Below are 24,964 nucleotides of genomic sequence, written 5' to 3'. Positions count from 1 at the left end.
TTGTTTCCTTTAGAGTTGGTGGTGGTTCCTTTCATAAATATACAAAAATACGAAAATGGTTCTCGTGAACCAAGTTTCAAAACTGCAAAATTCTATTCGTTCCTGCTTACATGGTTAGTACTGCAAAAAAAAAAACTGTTATACAAATACCTTGATTTCAACCATGGCCCCTGGAAATCCCATGCCAATTCTTATCGCCTCGTGCAGAGAAGTTGAACAGACGATGCCACCGCTCTCCGTCATAGTGTACATGATGACCAAGCTGTCGAGATTCTCGAATGCCTTGAAGGCCGCATCATACGTTGCTTGTGAAAGTACACCACCGGCCACGCCGATGCGACGAGTGCTCCTGATCTGCTTTCCGTCACGGAGCATCTCTTCTGCTAAAGTCTGAAGTCGCGTCGGAAATGAGAACATAGACGTAATCTGCATGGAAGAGTGTGCAGTGACGGTAATGCGACACAAAGACTTTCTTCAAAGGGTGATGAAATGTTTACCACTAACACCACCGTAGAGGTGATGATCATTGAGGTGATCAGTAAGGTTCTTACTGATGGGCGATATACAAAAGCAGGCAAAGCTATATCGACTCATGGAATTTTTCATCATCTATCGCGTGAATACGTAATTCATATTAGAGTGTAGAGACGTCGTAATCTCGTCTCCTTTATCTAGTGAACGTTTTCTTTCGACAACGGCCTAATACATTTGTACCATATATTAATGGCTGAAGATAGTATAATAGAAATTGTACAAAGCATTAGTTAAAATAATAATATTTGTTGGACTTTAACGTCCCAAAATTGCGATATGATTAAGAGAGACACCGAAAATGTCTGCCACCTCTGCTAAGTGATGTGCGAAGAGTGCAATTTAGAACTGAAGTGAATAGTCATTAAGCCGAATCGATTACAAATACTTATCGAACACTACTTAAACTAATTTTGAATAGTACGGCAAATTGTTTCAAGATATATGCCTGAAATGCTACACCACCTCATTTCGAACGAATATTCAGAACTTTTAACATAATAAAACCGCTGTTACATCTAACCAGCAAAAAATACCGCATTCATGTAAATCGATGCAAGTTTATACACAGGGTATACGGACTACAGCCTTCAAAAAATAGTCTAATCGTAGTATATGTCGTAGTTCTCGGAATTGGTTGTCAATTATACCGCAATGTTCGTAAAACGTTAACTATGGTTGCAGTCCTAGCTATGCAATCTTATAAACAGTACATATGTATTTTTATCATACACCCGTCACGTTGAGATAACAGCAATCGTATTGACTGATTGATAAGTAGCATTTATATGTTCGAAAACCACCTCATGCTTAAGAGACGCCGTAGTGAAAGGCTCCGGAAATTTCTACCACCTGGGGCTCTTTAACGGGCACCCATAGGAGCACACGGACTCACAACAATTTCGCCTCCATCGAAAATGTAGTCGCCGCAGTCAAGATTTGATCCCTCGACCTGTAACGGCAATTGCAGTAAAGCGCCATCCACTAAAGCTTTTTTTTATAGCAGCATCCATGGAGGGCCGCCATACTTGCTTGCACAAGCAAGGCATATAAGCGTACCACTTCTCATTGTCGCTGACATCGTTATTGTGGATATTTTAAACCACAACCTGACCTGATTCACACAATTAATGTAAGACGTTGTCTATGTAGACATAGCCTTTGAAAATTTCGTGACCACTACGAGGAACGCATATGTCATAGACAACTTCTTTATAAGAGGTGTCAATTTAAATTACCTAGTTTTTTAATGTACAGGGACCCCTCATCACTCCATTAACGGACGGTCGCAGAAACAACTATACTTCTGCTCCTGGTGCTCACATTTCACAGTGACCCATCGACACATTGACGCCACAGATACGTCAGAGATGCATACGTATTCGTTATGTGTGCACACGTAACCACCAACACGGGCTAATGAAACGTTTCAGTCTACTTTACTTCATGCTGGTAGTGCGTGTATCTAACGTACTCATATCGGCAGGCATAGCATAACGTCGATTTGCAAGGTGCGTGAGATATGCCAAATTTTTTTCTTGCAATCGTCAAGCCATAATAAGCCTTCGCATGTCTGGAATAAAGAATCATACCGAAATACTTAACGAATAACTTACATTATGTTCATCAGCAAGTTCAGTGAATTCTTGAAGGCTGAGGCCTGGCTGCGCAAGGACGCAGACTGATCCATCGAGAACAGCCATCAATCCGAGCAGCAGTCCAGACAGGTGGCCGATAGGAGCTGAAGCGAGCACAGTATCCGTTTCATCTGATGACATACAAGGCCTGAAAAAGAAGGTTTGTCACGTTTGCCCGTCGCACTTGTTTGTGATAGCCGAATATGTACGAGAGAAAATGATTCGAGCTTGACAATCAGCAGACTCAATGCGCAGCCACATGTCAGATAGTGTTCCTCAATACGTATATGTTGTTTAAATAAATTTCAAAGAAATATAGTACACATATCTTGTAACAATCGTTTATGCGGAACAGGCTCACGCGGTCTGCTGATCGAGCTGCCTCCGCCGCTGTTAACGTGTTTTCGGAAATCATTATTGCGTTACTCCTCAACTGCTCGTTCTTATAAAAAATTTTCATTAAAAAGCGCCTAATTTTATTTTTAATTTAGAATCTGATTGCACTAAAAAGCAGCTAGTCAATGTTGAAAAATATTTTCACCACATGCTCAGTGAATATATATGACTAAATATTATTTCTGGACAATACATAGAAAACCAGCTAATTGCTGCAAATGAAATTTTAAAACCTTATCAGCCAAAGAGTTACAGACACCACATCTTTTTTTCACTTTTGTAGGCTAAGAACCCTTGGGGTATTTCACTCGAGGAGCTTCGGCGCCACATGGACAATTTCCAAAGGGTAGTAACGCAAGGCGGCTTAACTGGCGGCCACTTGCCGCGTTTTTGTCGTAGCCGTCTTTATGATCACCGGAGCAACTGCTCAATTCACCGTAATTACTGTCTTTATTAGTTGGCACACGATAAATATCTGTACTGTAATCATCATCACAAAAAGATGACAAAAATTGCGTTTCTTTCGAGTTCATGTGCCTGCTATGCATGGGTCACCGCCACAGCACGCCGTTTTTTCATACGAAAACTACGCTCATGCCACACGGTAAAAAGAAATCCTCGCTAAAATGCTGCCATCTGGAAGATGACACGCAATGTGAGTCGTATGTGTGCGCTCTCCGCCTGAACACTAGAAAGGAGTACTTATTCCGCTTGGACAAGTTCTATCCGTCCAAAAACGTTTGGTGACAGTTGAGGCAGGACGAGCTCTGTTCGTCCGAAGCAGTTAAGGGGTTAACTGCCCTACAGGAGAAATGACGTAAGTAGCTTCAACTCTGCGCGAAACGCTCTCGGCGAACATAGAAAAGAGATGGCCCATCGCATCAACTTTAGCACAACCAGGGTCATCGACACGTAAGGCGGCCGCACGAACAGGCAATTCTTATTGCTGATGTTCACGTTCCTATAACATCCGTATTTCGATGCGGGTTTGCGGTTTGTATCCTTAGTACAGCTCAGGGTAATCCACAAGAGGATAAAAAAATGCAAATATAACGTTATTGTAGCGACACGTTTCAATGTTTGAAATGTAACAGGAACGCGTTCATTTCCTAATAAAAGAACCTGCTCAGCGAGTTCAGTTCAACATTACGAAGAAATTAGAAACGAGCTTTCGTTCCTATTTTGGAAGAACGTGAACATCGCTGTAGATCCCATGGCATTTTCTGGCTGTTTCAGAGATAAGAATTATCTTGAACGTGTCTCGCTTAGAAGAAACTACTTGAAGGTCTACGTCTCCACTGACGAAAGTATGGGAAAAGTGCAGTAATAGCTTCTGCTGGAATGTCGTAAGTCTAGGGGACAACATGACAAACCTTGGTCGCAGCTTATGTGATTTTTTTTCACAAAGGTGCAAGCCAACCAATTGCAGCAACGAAGCGAGATGACCAACAAAAACAATCGCCTGAAGATTCCAAAACATTCATAATGACTGTATTCTTTCTTGCAATATCGACTGCAGTGTTGTTGTCGCGCATACGCTAGCTCATGTGCGCCAAGCGTCTTATCAAGGAAAGCGCCAAGCGCAAGCACATGAAGTGCACTATATTGGGGTTATACGATGATGCATGCTCATTCGCCCTCCTTAGTGTCGTCAGTTTGCGTGTCTGAGGTAACTAAGCTCATCCGCCATGCGCGCTGTAGTGTTCACGCCATTTTTGACGTTATTCTCTCTGCCCAACTGCATTCTTCAAGAGTGTACTAGCATGGCTTCTCGGTTCTTCACCATATGCGAAACTTTCTGCGGTCACACAAATGTAACGGCGATACAAGCTTATCGTTCGACATTCACTCATAAGACTACGTACTTTGATATGCAGAAGTTGGCAACGAAGCTATGGTGAGTGAGCTCGACGCCCTTCGGAAGTCCCGTGGTGCCCGACGTGTAGACAACAACGAAGACTGCTGCCCTCGGGTCTCCGACAGGGCACTCTCTGAAGGTGGACTGGTCCAGGTACTTGAATGATGCGGCATCCGTGAAACCAGATACAGGACCCATTGCTAATAGACCCTGAACAAGATCGTGTTTTTGTAGAGCACACGAACAGTACTAAATAGCGGGGTATGGCGCTTTAGACGGCCATTCTCGAATTAAGATTTGCAGTTAACTACTATCCCTAAAGGGATTTAGCTGATTTTTACCGCTGAATCTTACGGTTCCCTACCTACGGAGCAGAAACGTGGCGGAAATTTAGATAGATATTCGAGGATTAACGTTCCAAAACCACTATATGGTTATGAGAGACGCCGTAGTGGTGGACTTTGGAAATATCGACCAACTGTGGTTCTTTACCGTGCACCCAAACATGAGCCCATGGCCCCGCAGCATTTTCGCCTCCATCAAGAATGCAACCGCCGCAGCCGGAATTCAACCCTGCTTCCGCAGCCGGTCTGCCGCTGAAAACCTTAGCCACTACACCACCGTATCAGGGCGGGCAGAAAATTGGAAGTCATTGAAAGGAAAATTTAAAGTGTAACGTTTAATGTGAATGGAGATAACAAAGTGGGCCAGGGAACAAGTTACTGTTAAGGACATAACTGTCAAAATTTAGATGAAGATATGGCATTGACACGGCATGTAAGTCAAGATAAGACAACGACTAGTCATTAATAGTAACTGAGTGAAGGGAGCCAGCCCGCAGAGTCAGTCGGTATCACAGTAAACATGCGCAATTCTTTCGCCTCACAGCCACCTATCTATAGCTATGAGCTGTGTAATTATAGGCCCTGCTTTACAGAAATGCTAGCTACATTTATATCTGCAGGCACTTTTGTCATGCCGCTGTGAGCTTCGATGCAGAGAAATAAATGCCTTAGTGGAACGTTTTCTAGAAAAGTTGGAGGGGCAAAGCATTTTCGCTGATGCTTCAGGGGCACGACGTCACGCTTCTGCCAAGGTGTGATTGGACCTTGCGGCACTGTTGCATCACCTTATTTAGTCACTTAGCGGCATCCGCTGGCATGTACAACTTTATGCGACTTTTTTTTTTGGCGTGCTTTTGAGCGGGAATACAGAGGGCGAATGCTGCATTCGTCATGGATGTGTCCTACATCATCTATAGTGCTCTGTGCCTTCGCATAAATACAAAAAAATTATTCGATAAACATGCACGCGTGTAGATTTTGAATATTCGATTTATCCAACTTTCTTCAATTTCACGACTCTTTTGAACTTGGTCGGCCTTTATCGAACCAGCAGGATCTAAGCAGTCATTACACGTGGGCCGGTTCAGCTGATGTAAACTACAGCTTTTCTTCACCTCTCCCTCTCCTTTTTCCGTTATCAACAGCGTTGCCGTGCGATCAGTCATGCTGCGATTCACGACAACATGTTGACTAAGCTCTTGGACTCTCTTGGACTCTTTCGAATCGAGTGTCCGGTGGCACCCTCTATACCAAGTACCGAAGAGTTATACGAGAAAAAAAAATCACGGCATATTCACGGAGTGAATGGTGATGAGTGGGGCGAAGCGTCCGTCAGCCCATTCAAGCTTCCGTTCGTCCATTCATTCTTGCTTCCGTACTTCCGCGCGACCATCCGTGCGTCCATCCATGCGTCCGTCCATCTGTCCATGTGTCCATCCATCTGTCCATCCATTCTCTGGTCTCTCTGTCCGGCCGTCCGTGCGTCCATCTAGTCAACACTCCAAACCGCCATCTCACATCCCCTGTGGCACATACCCGCTCCACGCGTTTGTCCATCCGTCTGTCCATCTGCTAGTCTGTCTCTCCATGCGTCCATGCGTTCATTCATGCGTTCACCTAGCGAACACACCAAGTACCGCCATCTCCCATCTCGCAACCCGGTGGCTACGTAGGACAGCGACGGAGGGGAGACAGGTCCACGCCTTAAAGAGCTTAGCCCCTAATAACTGCATGAGGTGAATGCGAAAGGCTGCGTGAAAAGCTTTTCAATGGCAAACCGACCCACTAACCCATTTTAATAACCGTCGACTAGTGGTGGTGGTGAAAAGCATTTATTATTATATTTACAGTGAGAGGTATAAATAAGGCGAGTCTAAAGGGCCCGCCTTTGATAAACACTAGAAGGATCCCTAGTGCGGTATCCTAGCCCCTAACGCCTGTTGGGCTTGGAAGGCAGAGAAACGGAGCAGCACAGCTTCTCAGTTCTCTCGCGTGGGTTGAAGTGGGGGGTAGATGGAATTTGAGGGACATGCCAAAAACACATGATATGTGTCACAAGACTTCTAACATTGCAGCATGTGCCCGAGAAGGCCGAATTAAAATGCTCCAGTACTGCCGGGCACAGTACAGTATTGGTGAAGAAGTGGAGAAGCCAGCGCTCCTCCACCCTGGTGAAGCCTTTACAGAGGAGGATATCACATGGCACCCAGTGGCATTCTTGGTGGGCATGTGAAATATCATGTACATACTCGCATATATGTGCACACTTGGCTTCTAAAATATTGCGTTCAAACTGGCAAGTACCACTTGCCCTATCATACCTGCTTAATGTGCTTCGACATAGTCATGCACCTTCAATCGAAGTTACGTGGCATATGAAATGAGCTGATAAAGGTGGCCGAAATTCAAGCATAATTTAGTGATCTCTTGATCAGCTTCGAATTAGGAGTCCTATTATTAAGTAACGGAAAATCGACATTTAGTAAAATGACAATTTTTAAGGCTGCTTTGCGCTGAAAATTGCTCGTCATAGGAATATTTTAGAATGAATAAAATGAATAAGCCACTAAAATATAACATTTTACATAGAAAACTAGTTGAAGCAATTCATAGTGATCCATCACTACGGGGCCTGATGCACCCTAAAAGCCATAGCTAGAAGCACCGACACTCATCTATTAACCATTCTATGCCAACATTTTTAGTCTCAAAACTGTTCACTCAGAGTGAATAGTTTATCTGGGAGCGAAGATTTATTCAATTCAAATAAGCGTTCATATTCTCTCAAGAAATATATGCTGGTTTAATTCACGTACCTTGAGTTCAAGACACAAAATTGCTTTTGTCACTTTTTCGGCCAGTTCAACGTCTGTAAGAACATGTGAGCTGTCACTGTCGACGATCTGCCCACGCAGCTCTCCTGCAAAATGATAGACCACAAAAGCCACATATATATAAAAGAACTGTTTTTCTACGAGCGCCTAAATCAGCAACAATAAAACTGACGTAGCATCACTGATGTTTTGCGGTTTATTTCACGAAAATAAGCGTCATCAAACGGCGCAGTGCCATCTTGAAACACAAATGAGAACGGTGGGATATACTACATTAACTCGCATAGTTGGCAAGTTCCTACGTTTAACCATTTTGCCCCGCCACGGTGGTATAGTGGCTAAGGTACTGGGTTGCTTACCCGCAGGTTGTGAGATCAAATTCGGACTGCGGTACCTGCATTTTCTATGAAGGCGTAGTAAGGTAAGTTTATTTACAGAAAGGCAGAGAGGTCGGCCTGAGCGATAGCTTGCTCTAGCCTGCTACTCTACACAGGGGGAAGGGAAAGGGGAAAAGAAAGAATAATGGATGACGATGGTGAAATAGAGAGGTGAGCATGTAGTGTTCTTTCTAGCTGAGACACATTTTATAGCCGCGCACATAGTCCAGTTGTTTCTAAAAACGTAATAACTGCTCTTGTGACCGCAGTTGCACTGTTGGTGTCTGGCCAAGGGCCCAACATGGTCTCATCAGTTAATGCCCAACTGCGATATAGTTCAGTAGAAGAAATCAGTGTTTGTCGTTCACGTGCGTATGCTGGGCAGACACAAAATATGTGCTCAAGTGTTTCTGGCACATCACAGTGTTCACAATTAGGAGCGGTGTCACTGCGACCGATGGTATGTGCGTAACGTCTGGTGTACGCTACACCAAGACGAATGCGGTGGATCATACTTGTGAGTTGCCGTTGAAATTTAGGAGTCATGCGGAACCTAATTTCCGGGTCCCATTTGTGAAGTCGCTGGTGTCGCCGTTCCGGTTTGGTCCAGTGCTGAAGTGTGTAGCTGCGCATCACGCAGCGAAGCAGGGCGTTCGTGTCAGCTCGTGAAAACGCAATGCGTACTTCAGGGGCACTGCTTAAGGCATTTTTAGCTTCAGCGTCTGCCTCTTCGTTTCCCATCACGCCGCAATGAGCGGGAATCCACTGGAAAGCTATGAAGACAGAAATGCTACAGACCCGTGTGCTCAGATTTAGGTGCCTAATAATGTAACCTCATGTGGCCGGAAATTGCGGAGCCCTTCACTACAGGGTCTCTGTTAATAGTTTGGTCGTTTCGGGATGTTAAACTCAACATTTCAATAGAAATATTTTCTTAAATGTAAAGATGATGGCATATTTGTCTGGCTAAGTAAAATTATAGGAATAAGCCGACTGTGCCCGTGCATTTAGAGCATAGTATAATAAAAACTGACCGTACGTTTCGAGACTGCTTCGGTCTTTTTCAGGCGGTGCTTCACTAGCCAGCTCCGAAGCTAGCAACTTTTCTTAGTGACTGTGCCCCTATAATCCTACATTCAGGCCTATATATATATACACACACACACACACACACACACACACACACACACACACACACACACACACACACACACACACACACACACACACACACACACACACACACACACACACACACACACACACACACATATATATATATATATATATATATATATATATAATGTAACAGACGATAATGCCAATGAAATATAGGGGAGGTTATTAGACCAAAATGTACGGTAAATGTGAAAAAAAAGTGATTGAAAAGATAACAACTTGCTGTGGGCAGGAACCGCTTCCTGCCCACGGCACCCTTTATTTCCTCCCCTATATTTCCTTGGCATTATTGTCTGTTAGATTTCAGCAATGTTGTGTTAGGAGGGGCTCATCGTGATTCCACCCCGTGTACCACGTTGAATTACTATATCCCCGACGCCTTCACAAATACATGGATGGCTCGGTGTCTTCAGTAAGCTCTGCAGGGGCGGTGGTTATTCCCAAGAGGCACATCACAATAAAATTCATGACATTGCATTTGATGTCGTCGACAGCTGCAGAACTCGCCGCCATACGTGCAGCATTGGAGTTCATAGTGGAAGAACCTTCGGGAATTTCTTCTATCTTCTCGGACTCGAAGGCAGCTCTTCAATGTCTTATGTCACCCTTTCGCCATAGATCTAATGAACTGTCAGTAGCTGAAATAAGGCTTCTTCATCACCAAGCAATCGAAAAACAGCGCAGCATAGTGTATCAGTGAATACCAGGTCATTGCGGTATATATGGCAATGACCACGCAGATGAGGCCGCTAGATCTGCACACGATGGTACCCAATACACAGCCATCCCGTTCTCAAGAACCGACGCAGCTACAAGACTTCGTTCGCTTGCACGTGACCTCACACTGGTACAGTGGAACTCAACAGACTTCACAAACGCGCGCCTGCATAACTTGGATCCCGATCTGCAGCTCCGTCTTCCCCCAAGGATATCTCGAGCTGAGAAGACTCTTCTATGCCACCTGTGGCTTGGAGTTGCCTTCACGAACGCATACTCTTATCTCGTTGGAATGGCCAGCTCTCCTACATGCACTTACTGCAGCTGCGAAGAAACCATCGCACACCTTCTGTGTGAGTGCACCCATTTCAACGCGCAAAGACAAGAACTCACTGTAGCTCTGGATAGACTAGACGATCGGCCTTTGTCGGAACAAAAGATTCTGGGTCATTGGCCGAGCCTATCCTCAGCCCAAAAGGCTTTGAAAGCTTTGCTGCGCTTTTTGCGGACAACTGGCCTCAGAGACAGACTTTAGTCTCTTATACTCTTTGATGTTGGTTTTTTCTGTCGCAAATTTTTCTTTGTACTTTCTCTCTCTCTTCGCGACATTTCTTTTTAACATCTTTCCTTCCCCTCACCCCTTTCCCCAACACTGGGTAGCCAGCCGGTCTAAGAACTGGCAAACCTCCCTGCCTTTCTGCTTAAACGTTCTTCCTTCCTTATATCCCCGACGCAACCGCTTCTTAGAGTACAAGGCCAAGTCGACGGAATCGGGGACCTTACGGATGTTGTACAAACTGAAGCTGCCCATACTGCGCTACGCCAACGCCATGACCCCGTTACCCTCCCATTTTGGTCCAAGGCAACCTTGAGAGGCGTCAGTGGAAGCGCTTTGCCTTTTGGTGCATTCGATTTGCAGCTGTGAACCAACGCCAGGGGCAAGTTCTTTGCCACCGTTTCCATCCTCGAAGAATTGCACATGGACAAGGTTTTGGGTGCAGACAACCTTTTGTCTGGTGAGGTTCAGCTTATCATAGATAGAGGTGTAGTCAATCGCTGCACTCTGACCCCGAACGTTTACTACCCAAAACATAATTTTGAAGCATCCCAACCACAGATGTCCCGCATTAACGGCATCCTTATTCACCAGCAGGAAATACATCTTAAGACTCCACGACAGTCTTTGGCCGAGTGTTCTCGAACTGCACGGAAGTTTATGGCTGCCGAAAACAGATTTATCTAACACTTCCATGTGGTGTTGCGATCTGCCAGCCTGGCATTCGCCGCTGGTGACGATGACAGGCAGCGCACCCGAGCACCACCACAGTGCCGTATGGCACTCCGGCAGGCAACATGCGTCAGCGGGAAACACGACACTGATCGGTAAGACGGTGACCAACTCGCAGGAAGCGGCAAGATGGTGCCTCTCTGCAACGCTGGCGTCTGCCTCGTGGGGTTCGATTCCGGAGGCGTTAATTAATATGAACGTGATACGGAGTCATCAGAGAGCGTCTTTCCTTCTTGATGGAATTGGCGAGTCAGACTGCAGCTCAGAGGCCTCAGCGTCATACCATGGAGGCCGCGTGTCGCAGCCTGTGCGAACTCACAAGCATCCTTCGTTGGGCAAATACGTAACTGCCCAGCACGTTAACATCTGTAAGCACAGCTTAAACCTAAGCCCGAAACAGCGACGGCATATTATGCTGCTAGGCGTGTGACGACCGTCTCGACATAGCCAGTGGTGCCCAGTGGTGCCCACTGGTGCCCTCATTCTACGACGTCGAAAATACGTCGCGGCGAGGCCGAGGTCGACCGCCGCCATACAGCCATTGTCATCCCCAAGAATATTTGGCAGCGAGACAAGGAAAGCCACTCTGCAAGGGAGACTTGCGGCGGCCACCCCGTCAAAGCCATTGCTGGTCCCCCCAAAGATCTGCATTTCGGAAACGCAGCCCGCAGCGTAGGCAAGATAGACCACCACGGCGGGCTCGGTGACGCGCACCAGAAACGGTTTGGACAGTTGGTCATGCTACGTCGCAGTTATGGCCAAATTTAAGGATGACAGTACCACCGGGCTTTGGAATGGGCACATACTCGGCTAGAGAAAGGAAATAGCGAAGTCAGACAAATCAGCAAGGACGGGTTTTTGTGTCATTCTTCAAATATATATATATATATATATATATATATATATATATATATTGAGGACATTTGTTACTTACGTCGTCCTCATCCCTGCATGATTACAATCAACATCATCCGCTTGTCTCTTGGTCCTCATTGCCACTCTGAGTCCTCTTCATCGTCATCGTCTGTGTACTGGCTCTGCCCGTTCGTTTTGCGAGGTCTTTCCTCAAATAAATGCTGACGCAGCCAAGACTACCAAGGCTTCATAATACACACACACACACACACACACACACACACACACACACACACACACATATATATATATATATATATATATATATATATATATACATATATATATATATAGTGGGAGTAATAATTCAATGGGCCAGTTAGTCTTCGTGAAGGTATGGGATATGGCACAACGGGAGCGTTGTCAACAAGGATAAATATATTTATTTCCCAACAGTTTCGGGAGGGGTCCTCCCTTCATCAGGGGGTGAGTTATACTGACATGAACTTCCAAACTTCGTTGCTGCCGCGTCCCTCTAGCCTTGAAAGATGTTTGCGAGAGTGAGAGGGAACTGAAAAAAGAAAAAAAAAACAAAAAAGGGGAGAGAAAAACTACGAAAAAGAAAAAGAAAATAAAGAAAGCAAAAAAGAGGAAGAACCACTGTCAACACTGAGAACGAAACCAACTGTCCGTGTACATCCACATACGGTTTTTATCACGTGCTGTTCAGTTCTCGACGTGTGTCGGGCCACCCAAGATTGTCGCCGCGGTGCCGGGAGGGTCCGTGACGGCGTGCGTAAAGAAAGGGTTTCCCCGTAATGGGTCGGTCGGCGTGCGGCGTGCGTAAAGGAAGGGTTTCCCGTTAATGGGTCGGTCGGCTCTTTACCTTTAATCTTCGTCCGTTTAACTTCAATGGTCATCAAGTGGTAGGCGAATGTAAACTCTTTGTATGTGCATGTGGAAAAAAAAGGAAGAAAAAAAAGGAAGAAAAAAAAGGAAGAAAGGACAGTGTACACGTACGAGTCAGTCAGAAAAAAGCATGGTCTCCAGCTATCAATCTTTGTCACCAATTTCCTCCTGGCTTACTTCTCGGAGGCAGTTGAGTTTTCCGGGGTCCTCGTTGATGCCGGCTACTAATGTTCGAAATTTGAAAATAAAATATGCCTCACGCTGTTCGCGCTCGCGTCTGTTTGAGAAACCGGACTGCAAAAGAGTTACGCTGATATTTTCAAAACTGTGGTTTGGCAGGCGCAGATGTCTAGATAAAGGTAGCTACGGCAGTGAAGTGGCGTGGTACCGGTGATTATTCTACCGCAGCCGAAATGGCGTGTCTGTTTGTCCGATATATTCTTGTCCACAGATGTTGCAATGTAGCATGTATATTACGTTACTGGAGTCACAATTAAGGCTTTCAGTTATGCAGAATTTGAAATCCGAGAAGTTCGCTTTGGATTCACGTGTTGTGACCATCTGTGGGCATACCTTGCATCGAGCTTTTCCGCAGGGATGGTACTTTGATTGAAAGTTGGAGGTGTTTGTTTTTGCTCTGACAAGAATGTCCTTCAGATTTTTATCCCGGCGGTACACCACGTGAGGTGGCTTCGCGAAAATAGTCGTTTGCTTTGCCTGATTATGTTGAAATGGCGGGAAAGTATGTTGTTGATTCGTGGCGCTGATGAGGATTAAGTTAGTACAAGGTTCGTTTGGGAAGTCGTTTTAGATACTCTGTTTGGTCCCTTAATTATATCATTCCTGTTCACGTTGCGAGCACGTAGTATGGCATCGTCAATAATGTCTTCCGGATAATTTTGTTTCAATAAGGAATGCTTTAGGTGTTCCGCGTGTCTGTGAAATTCCCGCATATCGGTGCATATTCTTCTGTACTGGTAGGCCTGAGAATATGGAATACCCATTTTGCAATGCTTTGGGTGGCTGCTGTTGAAGTGTAGGTACATTTGACGGTCTGTAGGCTTTTTGTAAAGGTTTGTTGACAAGCGGTCATTTTCGACCGTGACAGTGACGTCCAAAAAGTTAATGCTAGTTTTGGAAATTTTGTGCGTGAATATTATTGACGGGTGGCACTTGTTAAAATCCTCTATGAAGCAGAAAAGACTTCCCTCATCATGGTTTCATATCAGAAAAATATTGTCTAAGTATCTTCTGTAGTAGAAAGGTTTCAAGGTGCGTCCCTCAATGAATGGGATTTCAAGTGAAGCCATAAAGGTGCTCGCGAAGTTTGGGGACATTTTCGTGCCGATTGCAGTGCCACTGACCTGAAGGAAATGCTTGCCACTGAACTCAAAATGGTTATAATTTAGTACAAGTTGAAGAAGTGTAAACAGTACCTCGCCACTTACACTAGTTGATGAGTCAGATTTTACATATTCAGACACCATAGCCGCTATTCCGTCATGGTGGGGTATGCTGGTGTACAGTGAGCAGACGTCCATGGTCACCAGAAAACTGCCGCCTGGGATGTCGAGACTTGAAGTTTCGCAGATGAATTGGTTTGTGTCCTTTAGGTAATAGGTAAAATTTGGAGGATGTTTTTTATTAAGGAATTGATGAATTCTGATATATTTTCTGTTGATGTGCTGTTACTGGATACTATCGGACGTCCCGAATTACCTGCCTTGTGTATTTTGGGGAGCAAATAGAATCGTCCGGGAACAGAATGGGCCGGTAACATTGCTTTTAACATTTTGCCGGTAATTTTCTCGTCCCGGTGGAGATTGTTTAGGGTTACTTTTATCTCCCTTTCTAATTCGGGAGTCGGGTTTGTTGGAAGTTCTTTGTAGAATTTTGTGTCTGAGAGCTGTCGTTCCCCTTCCTTCAAGTAGTCCTACGTGTTTAGAATTACTATGCAGCCCCCTTTATCAGCCGGTTTGATAGTAATTCCAGTGTTTTTTCGTAGTTCATCGAGTTCCCTTCGTTCTGACTTTGATAGGTTGTTTCGAAATGGCCGATTTTGTTCATACGCTCTGATGATATCTTTTTGAACTGCTGATATATACATATCGAGGTGTTTGTCCCTCTGCTCACCCGGACACCATGATTTGTCACCACCAATCACTCTATTCTCGTCCGTACAGTCCTTGCGATCATGAAAGTATTCACGGAGGCGGAGATTACGCGCAAAGTTATCGAGGTGTTGGTACAGTTCATATTCATTGAATCTACCGGATGATGGACAAAAGGTCAAGCCTCTCGACAAAAGTAGAAGCTGAGCGGGTGTCAGTGTTGTGTTTGACAGATTTAGGACATTTTTCTCATGAGTTTTCGGCTGCTTTTGGCTATCACGTGGCACGGGAGTGTCAGCGTCATATTCGAGAGTAAGGATGTTTTGATTAGGATTGCAGTGTAGTTTCGAGTTCCCATTTTTCTCCTCAAAGTTAGGTTGTTGTACGGGTGGTCCCTGGCGTTCTTGTACGGCATCATTCCTATTTTCCTGTTGCAGAGCCGTGGAGCTACTGCAGTCCCGCTTCAATTTTCTATCTTTTATTACTGAAATTTCGCCTCTCTTCTTCAGTTCATATGTTTGCAGTTCTCTTGCCTCATGCTCTCCGAGATGAGATACCAATTTCTGCGTGGCCTCCGTGACACTGTATTCGGCGGCCTTACGCTCACTATGGTCCGCAATGACCCGAGTCAGTTGCAAGGACGCTTCTAGTAATATTTTTTCCCACTTCCCCCTTTCTGCTTCACTTAGTGTAGACATAGAGGGTTGCAGGCTAGGCGGAGGCCCTTAGGTGCAATTTCGTGAGATAGATATTTGGTTAGTTGTTCCGCGTGTTTTTTTCGTATTACACCCGCTTTTCAATGATTTTCCTAATCGATAGAAATGAGTGGGACCATGCGTGTTTAAGACTGCCCGTACCTTTTGTTTCCCCGTATCATTTGGAAGCCGCCACCTTGGTCTTCGCCGCATTCGTCCGCCTGGTGTTGTAAGGCCTCGCTGGTGGGAGTGGTGACGTCGTCACTGCTGGGACCCTGGATGGCTCTTTGTGTCCCTCGGCTCCCTGTTGTTGAGTGGGTTTGGCACTGGAGTTTGCCGTGCAAGCCGTTGCCGCCGATCTCTGACTCACTGGTGGGACTCACTGGCTCGCTGGCGGTAGTGGCGACATCATTGCTGGTGCCCTGGATGGCTCTGTGTGTCGCTGGGCTCCTTGTTGTTGAGGGGGCTTGGCACTGGAGTTGTCCGTGCAAGCGATTGCCGCCGATCTCCATGCCGCCGACGTCAATCGCAGCTGCACCCTCGTGTGCTGTGCCAGCCGCGCGACTCCCTCGAAGCTTGCATGTAAGCCGTCAGCAGCCAGGAAGCGGCGCAGCGGGAGTATTGAGAAACCATGTTCGACGTAATAGACGCCTGCTCCTAACAACCCGTAGTGGCAGAGACGGCGGGCCTCTCTGCTGAATCGCTGTACCTCCATAATAAACCGATTCATTGATCGCCAGTTCGAGTCCCGCCGTCGGCGATTGAGTGCGCCAGGTAGTGGCAGACTAAGATGCAGTGTCTTGATGTTCGGGCGCAACTGCCTCATTCGCGTCAATGCTTCCGTCAACGAATGCAGTGATCTTGAAGAGTTCGTCTTCAGGATGTCCGTGGTGCCCACATGCGGAAACAACGTGTCCACCCGGTAAGATAGGTACTCAAGTAGCGCCGGAATGTCTGAAAACATAGCACCACCATAGGAGATGAAGCACGGCGTTGATGAGTCGTTCGGGCTGAAGTGCGTGTGGACGTACCGCATGATTGAGTCTCCGATGACGGCACACTTCGTAGGGTAATTTGGCTATCTCCGCGACAAACGCTCCATTGATGATGTACTCAACTGAACTATGTACTGATGTAGAACTTAACAGCACGTGATAAGAACCGTATGTGGACGTACACGGACAGTTGGTTTGGTTATCAGTGTTGACAGTGGTTCTTCCTCTTTTTTACTTCCTTTCTTTTCTTTCTTTTTGTTTTTCATCGTTTTTCTCCCCCCTTTTTTGTTTTTTTTTTGTTTTTTTCTTTTTTTAGTTCTCTCTCACTCTCGCAAACATCTTTCAAGGCGACACGGACGCGGCAGCAACGAAGTTTGGAAATTCATGTCAGTATAACTCATCCCCTGATGAAGGGAGGACCCCTCCCGAAACTGTTGGGAAATAAATATATTTATCCTTGTTGACAACGCTCCCGTTGTGCCATATCCTATATATATATACACATATATATATATATATATATATATATATATATACAAAGTCCATTGCACACGGTCAAAAGACATAGAACATTGAAGTAGTTATGATGAGAGTGATAATCTTTCCCGACCTTTTTCACAGTGTGTAGTCAATTGACGAACGCTATACAACGTGTTCTAAAGAGACTGTTGCGAAGAGTGACAGAAAGAAACGAAGGAAAAATATTCAAAAAGAGAAAGACATAAATTCAAAAAGAAAGAAGACCAAAAAAGAAAAAGAAAGTACGAAATTGCGAGGAAAAAAACGCAAAACGAAAAAGAAAGAAATAGAAAGGAAAGGAGATGAGAATGGAATAAGTAGAAATTGACAAGAAAGAGAGAAAAATGAAAAAATGAAGGAAAAAAGAAACAAATAAGACCACCAATGTTAGTTCAGGCTTTGCATCACTATGTGGTAAGCTCCCCATTAGCTCCACTGTCTGTTTACCGTTGCGCCTCAAGTGGAACTTGAGGCGCAACGGTTGCGCCTCAAGTGGCTAATTCCTATCTGTGTTTTTTTAATAATCTCCAAGTAGGCCCCACCACAGCGAAAAAATTAACTTTTCAGTGGAAATATGCCAGGCGCTGACTGGGGTACCACCTACTGATTTGCCCCTTGTGTGGTTCGGATGTCCATGCAAAACGCTTCTTTTTGTTACTTCCTGTTGCTTCTCTACGTTTGCGAGCTGCCTCTTCCCGCACCTGCGGCATGCTGTTCATTGTTTCTTAAGCGACGCAAGCAATCTCCTTCATTGAACTGATGCCGCTGCGTCTTTGTAGTGCTTCTAGCGCCTGCGCAAGCATCTCCCCAGACATTGTTATCTACAGTTGCTCAAACATTGGTGCACCTAGACTCAAATTAGGCCAGTTTCGTGCACCAAGAACAGGGCTTTGCTCCCCCTCTCCCCCCCAAAAAAACGAAAACATGTTTACAATTGTTTGCGCAAGGCGGGCCAAGAAGGGCGCTTTCCTCTTCAAGGAAGGAAAGCACACCCCCCCCCCTTTTTTTTAGTAACTGCAGGAGTACTCGCGCCATGTGCAAACGACCCCCCCCCCCCTCAGTGCCTACATATACGAGTTTGTTTCCAAGCGGCGCCGTAACGTGGTGTGGTACACGCTAGCTGACTCAGTAGCCGCGAACTCAAATCCCGTGTTTCCTGTCAATATTCTGAAATTTATTTCTCAACGCAATGCTTGCATGCAGATTGTACCTCTAATCACATGCCTGCGCACACTGAAAATATTCTAGCTAAGTCAACCAAAATCCTATTTTCCTATTGTGCCAAAATCAACTGTTGCTCTCTTTAGGAGTAACCATGGGGAGGAGGGAGTACTAGAGGTTCCTCCACAATTGCTCCGAAAACGGACGAATGGGTGTGGCAGGTTAGCTACTCCTCTAAAAGAGAAACCTCAAACCCCTCTTCTGCCTTTACTTCTAAGAGTGTATTAGCAGCCGCCCATTGGCTACGCACTTTCGGTGAGGGAAGTCTTCGCCAGCACCAGTGTTGCTCCAGCGAAGATGCAGCCGTACATTGCCGCAAGGTTTTCCAGACTGTTCTTTAGGTGGGCGCACACACGATCCCCCGGATTGATGCCTTGCTGTTGGAAACCCACGGCATAGCGCTTCATGAGCGCTAATAACTCCGCTCTAGTTGTTTTGATTGAACCTTCAATCTGCGTGGAATCAAATTTCAGGCCCATATTATTCATTGCAGGAGGCGTTCATAATCATTAAAAATACGTTCAAAATAGGCATGCAGAACAAAGTTTTATGCCTTTAACGTCGTAAATGCTGGCAGGATGGGTGTCTGACATAAATCCGAGCCACTTCTAACCGAAGATGTGCGAGACTTACGTACGAGCAACGGCATATACATAAATTTTCGTTAAATGTAAACATACATACAGATCTGTCTGGCTGGGTATAATTATACGAATAATCAGACTGTCCTTACACTTAGTTTACAGTTTTTAGGAATGATAACTGACCCTACGCTTTGAGACGCCTTCGGTCTCTTCCTCAGAAATTGCTTGTCCAGCCAGTTGCAAATCTAGCAAGTTTTCTTAGCAGTTGTCCCTCTCTAGTCTTGCTTTCAGTCTATGGCGAGATTTTCAATGTGTACATGACCACAGAGAAGCCCAATTCAGTGTACAAGCCACTTTGTTCATGGTACAAACGGTGAAGTGTGCTTTACGGTAAAGATTTTTTTGGTCATCATTTTTTTTCACCAGCCTCTCTTTAGCTATACTACCAATGCTATTCATTTTTAGGAGCAGAGAAAGCAACATAACACTTGATGTAGAGTTGAAAACAAGCTGGCGAAAAAACATCACGTGCGACAAAAAAAAAAAAAAAACAAGGCTGCACAGCATACGCCATCGTTTGTACAAGGCATAACTTTAGTATACAGGTTTAGTTTTTCCTGTGTTGATGTGTACATTGAAAAAAGGCCGTTGTTTCAATGTAAGGCCAGAACTCCAGCGTTCGCTATAAGGCAACGCGTACTCACATGTCGCCTGTCACCATGCATAACGCAGATGCACCCCTAATTTTTGTGATAACATTTGTTTCTTCAGGCATAAAAATCAGACTACAAGAGACATTGTTTAGTCTCATTAATATAAGGGGCCCTGAAACACTTTTTCGAGCAACCACGGAACAAATTCATCGGAGGAGCTCATTACCTAACGAATTCAACGGCACAAAAATTTTAAGAATCCGTTCAGTGCGAGTGTACTTACGAAGATTTGTCGCATACTGCAATTACATTATCTCTTCTCTCGTCACGACGAAATTACTAGAAGCTAAGCAGCGAGTGATGGAAAGGGAAAAAAAACACGTTACTCGCGCCTCCTGGCTTTGAACACTTTTTTCTTCGTTTTTTTTTTGAATGCGTGGCTTTTTTAGAGTGATCGCGCACGCGCATGGACAAGTCGTGGCCTCCCGCGGCGATCTCTGTAACGAACGAGTGCACCGTGTTCAAATCAGCCAATGGCTCATAGATGAGCTTACTGGGCTTAATGCCGTGATTTGTAGAGAGAAGAGAAAGCTATATTTGTAGCCGACTCTTAGCATTATTGTAGATTACAGGCCATAGGGTGCGCTATAATATTCGGCTCGTGTGTTGCCGGGAGCCTCTACTACCGATGGGCGGCGTTTTTTTGACCACGCTCCAAAAGTGTTGCAGGGCCCCTTTAACAAAAAAAAGGCAATCAATGCAAAAGCACAATCTCAGTAGCAATGAATGACCATGAATTTTTCGTTCAATCATTTCAGCTCTTAGTACAATGCGCGCATGTTAACACTTTCTTTCGAGCTGTTTCTGATCTTTGTTGGAACAAGTCTTTCTGTATTTTGTTTGACTATCAATCAAGTACGAGCATGCGACACTTGGTCGTGGTTTAAATTTTGTGCGTTCTTTCAAATAAAGTTATTTATGAGAAGGCATTGCGTGATGCTTGTTGCGCCCTCTTTTTTTTGAGCTGCTCATTTTAAAAATACATTACCACGTCCAACTTGCCCCAAGCGTCAATTCTAAAATAGCATTCTTGCGATTCCGCACCTACCACCACCGTATCAACGTAATCCCTGATGACTGGTATCTTTTTTTTTCCCACCAAACGACACTGCGGATCAGCTACGCAACTCGAGGTATTTCTCATCGATGAACTTCATGACAGGTTACTGGCAAACTGAAAGTCACACAGACAGATTGAGACGGAACTTTGATGGCAACACTAGATATCCTATTTGAGCTCAAGGTCTTGTGATTCGCTATTTCTTCAGCGCCTCCGATTTTCGTACGCACTGCATCAGTACAACGCACTAATCAATGCTCTAAAGGTAGGCCTGAACTACCATTTTTGACTGGTCTACTCAAGACGTCATCGTTTTTTCTGAAAATTCCGACTACTACATAAAGCGTCTTCAGATGACGTTACAGGCCATCAATCTGCGGTTCTTACCGTGAACAGAAGGAAACGTCATTCCACACACGAAAGCTGCTCTCCCTAGGATATGCTTTCAGTCAGTTTAAAATTTGGCCGAATCCACAGACCTCATGCATCGCGAACTTCCCTACACTAAGCAAAACTAGAAGCTAAAAGCCACGATTACATGGACACACTGATGGAAATTGTGCATAAACATTTAGATATACTAAACACTTCTTGTGAGAAGTCCAACAGATAAAAAAATGAGGAGCTTGAACAACACCTCCAGTCACCACATGTTCTTCCTCGCTGCGACAAAGCCGGAACCAAAACTCCCGCCCACGCAAGCAATGTATCACTCTGGCAACCAAAACAACGCGTGTTAGTTTTGTATTGTAATCTACTACAAATTATTGTGACATTCATGTACAGAAAATAGACAGCTTAGCGATTGACGTATGGAATACCACTTGTCTGAAGCGGCCAGCTGGGCCGTTTCAGCTGCCGTTTTCTGCAGAATTTTCCAAAGAATGCCGCCGCATATTATGCCTAACATAATTATGCTGAATACTATGTCCTTTAACTCAAGTGCGAACGGAAGCGTGTAGCTAACGTGAGATAGCAGCTGTCGAGAAAAACAGCGATCGCAGGCATGCGCTCCGCGGCTCCTGACAAGTGCGATTCCGTCCGTACGCAGCACTGCTACGCATCGGCATCTTTCTTCAAGACTGTGGCGAAACTTCGGTCTGATGTTCTCGAAAATGCACAGCGTGAAGTATTGAAAGCTACCGTTCACCAGGCCTTGCAATGCAGCGTGAAAAGATACAATGAAATCACTCACAAATGCCACCCGTTCCGGATTTCTCGATAGAGCTTCCTCGATGACCGTGTAGGCTGAACAAGAAGGAATATCCGTGCTGGGAAAAGGAGAGTACACAACTCCGTCTTGTATGCGGGCTTTCATCGTGAGCTAGCGCTTGCACAAATTCTGCAATACTACACCCGTATTCTGGAACGTTCGTTTGCACGATGCTTTACCTTCACTTGAGAAAGTCGATGGGAGCGCCGTCTCTAGGCAGAACAAGCCAGTGCATATCAGCGATAGTGTGCAGCGATTCTTGAGAAGCGAATCGGCATTTTCAGTCGAACAACGGCGCAGAGCTTAGCTCTGTGAAGCGAAGGACGGAATTTGACGCGAGGAGCGTTTGTGAACACGGGGGAGAGTGAACAAGGCGGAAGAACGAAGCCCGGTGGCGAGAAGAAATACAAACAGCAGTTATTTGGGTTCGCGACGCCCTCAGGGTAGAAATAAACTTCAGACTCAGCTTTCATGTCTCGCTTGTGTAGGCTACAGCGATAACACGCCACCGCAACAAAACTGAGTCCCTTATTGCGGTTTGGACATGGATTGCTCTCCTTCAGTCAGCCTTATCGATGGCACTTCGCAACGCTGTTTTACAGAAAAAAATGTTTCTGTCTGGCAACAATTGGTTGGTGTACCACAAAACAGCTGCTTTAATGCTCCTCAGTCCGAACTTTTTCGCTGTTAATGTTCCAACACTGTTAGAAATAGAACTCCTACAATGTTATATTTGCATCGAAACGTACACCTAGAAGAGGCGACTCATTGCTTCATTCATGCAGGGGCGTGAACATAAGCGTTTTGCTTAGAAGAAATACCAATCACGAGATTGAAATCAAATTATTTTTTTTTCCTGAACAAGCAGTTCATATCAACGTACAGATAAACAAATACGTCTAAAAATGTGAGCGGAGTGGTTGCGTGTCGTGGAAAGACGCACTTAAGCTCCAATAAACTACACCGATGTCCGCTCGTAGTTTGACAATATTTTTCATCTCGGTCTTTTTAACACTTGCAAGAGCCGCAAATATCACTTTATGAAACAATTACTGCTGACAGAGGCAACCTAGGGTGAGCTTAAGCAGACTTTAGAAATATGTGAACTATTCGTACTAAAGAAAGTTTTACCTGCCAGGGTAGTCTAGAGGTTATGGCACTCGACTGCTGACCCGAATGTGGCGGGATCAAATCCCTGTCATGGCGGCTGCATTTTCGATAGAGGCGAAAATGTTTTACGCCCGTGTACTTAGCATTAGGTGCACGTTTTCCATCAAGGTGGCGGCCACATTTTCCATCGAGGAGAAACACAGGATACCCGTTCACTTACAGAGGTTGGAGAACACCAGGTGGTCAAAAATTCCTTAACCCTCTACTTGAGCGTCCTCCATAATCATGTCGTTGTTTTTGGCCGTGAAACTACTACAGTTATCTATAATAAATAGTGCGAGCTTTTCTAGCTCGATTCACGAGAGACAGAAGTTACACTGACGCATATGCATTTGTTTGAGATAGCTGAGCGGCCAGATTCACCTGCATCTTTTTTTCTTGTCAGTCGATTCTTTTGATCCCATTTCACAATGTGTGACCAATTTATCCGACGAAGCATACATCTGTGTTGATGCTTTGCGTTACAACGAAATTGAGGGATTGTACGGGACTGCAACGACTAGTCTAGCATAGGACATATCCAACCTTGACGCATAGCGTTCGCGCTCGCTCCGTGCCTCTGCCGCACTCACATGTGCTCATCTGGTATTTAGGTGTGGCTTATGTTCGTGAATCGCGTGGTCAGTACCCGCTCACGGCTGCCCCTGACGGCGGGAAGATGCGCCTCGGTATGACAATATGCCGGCGCAACGCCAGGTATGTTATGATTGGAAATTTCGAAGCGATTTCTTTGAAAAGAAGTGCTTTCATTCGTGCATCACTATAACCTCTTGCAGAACGAGCTTCCCAGGTTCTTTTACGGGAAAATTTCTTTCTTTTCACACTTATTTAAAACAAAACACTGGTCTCAGGTGTGTTTATCAACGGTAACAGTTTGTTGGAGAAACGGTGGTTTTCAATACAAATAATCAGGGTTTCCACACAACACCAGTTTGCTTCTCGCACCTCTTTACTTCACTTGACATTTGTCCTCGTGAAAACGAAGGTGTCGCTGGTTTCTGATGTCTCACTGCTCGTGGTGGAAAGACCGAGAGCGGTATTCGCCCTGTCAAAAAGACGGTGGGTCCTAGACATTTTGGTTCGTTGAGCAAGATAACATAGAAAAGGAGCAGAGTGGCATCCAACCAAAGAAGCCTAAACAAATTGCGGCTGTTGTTTCAAAGACGCTCACATTATTTTTTGCTGCAAGTGTGTTGCCTTGGGAGTTTTTACAAAAGGTAATGTTTCCATGCTCTGTTTTATACGATAGCGGAAACAAACATAGTTTTTAACATGCTTTTTTACTGCTTATTTGTTGTGAGCGCTCGTCATGTCTCTATAAATCTCTTATTCAGTAGCTTTTGCAAACTTTTAATACGAGTATGTTTTTTCATCATATTATCATTCGCTTTTCAGGTATCACTCTTCAGGGGGGCTCACAGTGAAGAAGAGTGACTACAATGAAGTCACTGGTCTGATGCCTTATTCCATCTCCATTTTTCTATTTATTCACTAGGATTACATAGGAACATGATGCAAATATCTGCAGTTTGTATTCATGAAATCACAAGTGCACATGATAAACACACATATTGGTTTGCTATGCTCATACAAGAACACAAAGCATGATTACCTCGACTGGTTCATCGGAAATTACAGACCATGTTTTATGCTTTCAATATTACTCTGTGGAAAAAGCTGTACTCTTTTGAGGAGTTTTATTAAAGTATTGATAAAACTCAACTATTATTACTTGTCGTCATTCGGTGCAATGGTAAG

At 44.9% G+C, this 24,964-nt stretch overlaps 1 protein-coding gene across 2 annotated transcripts in view; it reads right to left on the bottom strand.

Annotated features, from left to right (window-relative positions):
* Window positions 1-22,485, bottom strand: part of LOC119182977 (uncharacterized) — a 34,240-nt gene extending 11,755 nt beyond the window's left edge. Inside the window, exons 1-7 of one of the 2 annotated variants that reach the window (XM_075869281.1) lie at window positions 22,216-22,485; window positions 22,019-22,094; window positions 18,717-18,918; window positions 7,583-7,686; window positions 4,430-4,632; window positions 2,148-2,316; window positions 151-426 (exon numbers count right to left, since the gene is read on the bottom strand). In XM_075869281.1, coding sequence (XP_075725396.1) covers window positions 151-426; window positions 2,148-2,316; window positions 4,430-4,632; window positions 7,583-7,686; window positions 18,717-18,873 — 909 coding nt within the window. In that variant the 5' untranslated portion in view covers window positions 18,874-18,918; window positions 22,019-22,094; window positions 22,216-22,485. Of the gene's footprint in view, window positions 1-150; window positions 427-2,147; window positions 2,317-4,429; window positions 4,633-7,582; window positions 7,687-18,716; window positions 18,919-22,018 lie in introns of both variants that reach the window. The other variant, XM_075869280.1, reaches the window with a different exon arrangement.
* Window positions 22,486-24,964: the final 2,479 nt, after the last annotated feature.

Source organism: Rhipicephalus microplus, chromosome 7, assembly GCF_043290135.1.
Source record: "Rhipicephalus microplus isolate Deutch F79 chromosome 7, USDA_Rmic, whole genome shotgun sequence".
Lineage (NCBI taxonomy): Eukaryota > Metazoa > Arthropoda > Arachnida > Ixodida > Ixodidae > Rhipicephalus > Rhipicephalus microplus.
Note: the sequence above shows the minus strand (reverse complement) of the source record. Positions and strands in the feature narration are given on the sequence as shown.